Source organism: Sinocyclocheilus grahami, unplaced genomic scaffold (genome assembly GCF_001515645.1).
Source record: "Sinocyclocheilus grahami isolate Dianchi unplaced genomic scaffold, SAMN03320097.WGS_v1.1 scaffold1581.1, whole genome shotgun sequence".
NCBI lineage: Eukaryota > Metazoa > Chordata > Actinopteri > Cypriniformes > Cyprinidae > Sinocyclocheilus > Sinocyclocheilus grahami.
Window position 1 is genome coordinate 159,521 of NW_015506760.1, and position 1,649 is coordinate 161,169.

The 1,649-nt window shown below is 42.4% G+C and overlaps 1 protein-coding gene across 1 annotated transcript in view; it reads right to left on the reverse strand.

Moving 5' to 3' along the window:
* Positions 1–1,649, reverse strand: part of ap4e1 (adaptor related protein complex 4 subunit epsilon 1) — an 18,646-nt gene that overhangs the window by 5,241 nt on the left and 11,756 nt on the right. The window contains exons 15-16 of the mRNA XM_016257656.1: positions 330–570; positions 89–162 (exon numbers count right to left, since the gene is read on the reverse strand). Of these exons, the coding sequence (XP_016113142.1) occupies positions 89–162; positions 330–570 (315 nt within the window). The remainder of the gene's footprint in view (positions 1–88; positions 163–329; positions 571–1,649) is intronic.

Below are 1,649 nucleotides of genomic sequence, written 5' to 3' on the forward strand. Positions count from 1 at the left end.
CTCCTCCAGCAAACTGCCGTACAGGAAGCTGTCGGTCGTGTTACGCGAGGAGCGAGAGGAGGAGTCTGAAGACCTCTCGCTGGTGCCTGATGATGATGATGGTGACTCGTGTGGGCGGGGCTTTTTTCTAAAGCAAGGGGGCGGAGCTTCGGATTTCCCCAGCTGAGAGGAAACAGAACAATTGGCATTTACACAACAAATGCAATGCATGTGGTTTGAGGGAGCGGATATTTAGTGCCATCAATACAAGATGGTAAGATAAACGCACTATAACTCAAATCACAATTTTAAAATTAAATCACAAATCCATCATAATATAATTTTCTCACCAGAGACATGGAGCTCCCGACTCCCAAACCAACAAACAAAGAGGAAGCCAGCTGCTGTTTGTCCTGGTTTTGCGTTGAGGGCTCCGGCCGTGACTCTATTCTCTCTGCTGCCTCGTGTTGGCCGGGGGGCTGAACTGCAGCACTGGGTTCATCCACCAGAGGTGCTGTTGCTTCTTTTTGTGGAAGATACCCATCTTTCCCCCAAACTCTCTTTACACCCTCAAGAATCAGAGTGCTGGAACTGAAATGATACACAAAGTTAATATACAAACATATACAGGTGCATCTAAAAAAATTAGAATATCGTGAAAAAGTTCTTTTTTTTGTAACTTATTTCAAAAAATGAGACTTTCATATATTCTAGATTCATTACATGTAAACATTTCAAAAGTTTTTTTGTTTTAATTTTGATTAGAGCTTACAGCTCATGAAAGTCAAAAATTCAGTGTCTCAAAATATTAGAATATTTCCTAAGATCAATAAAAAAAAGGATTTGCAAAACAGAAAAGTTCAAGTTCTTTAAAGTATGTTAATTTCTAATTAATAATAATTGATGCATTTAGCAGACGCTTTTATCCAAAGTGACTTACAGTGCATTCAGGCTATACATTTTTTAACAGTATGCGTGTTCCCTGGGAATTGAACCCACAACCTTTTGCAATGCTAACGCAATGCTCTACCACTGAGCCACAGGAACACCTTTCTCACTCAAGAACATTTCTGCTCTCAATATTTGGTCGGGGGTCCTTACGGCACAAACTCCAGCATCAGTGCGGTGTGGCATGAAGCGATCAGCCTGTGGCACTGCTGAGGCACTATTGAGCCTTCAGCTCGGATCCACTGTTTCTCATCTTTCTCTTGAAAATATCCCATAGATTCTATATGGGCTTCAGGTCAGGCATGTTGGCTGGCCACTCAAGCACAGTCATATCATGGTCAGCAAAGCACTTGGAAGTGATTTTGGCACTGTGGGCAGGTGCTAAATTCCTGCTGGAAAAGGAAATCAGCATCTCCATAAAGCTTGTTAGCAGATGAAAGTGCTTCAAAATCTCCTGGTAGACGGCTGCATTGACTTTGGACTTGATCAAACACAATGGACCAACACCAGCAGACGTCACGGCAGCCCAAATCATCTCTAACTTCAGAAACTTCACACTGGACTTCAAGCAGCTTGGATCCTATGCCTCTCCAGTCTTCCTCCAGACCTTGATTTCTGAATGAAATGCAAAATTTACTTTGATCTGAAAAGAGGACTTTGGACCACTGAGCAACAGTCCAGTTGTTTTTCTCCTTAGCCCAGGTAAGATGCTTCTGACGGTT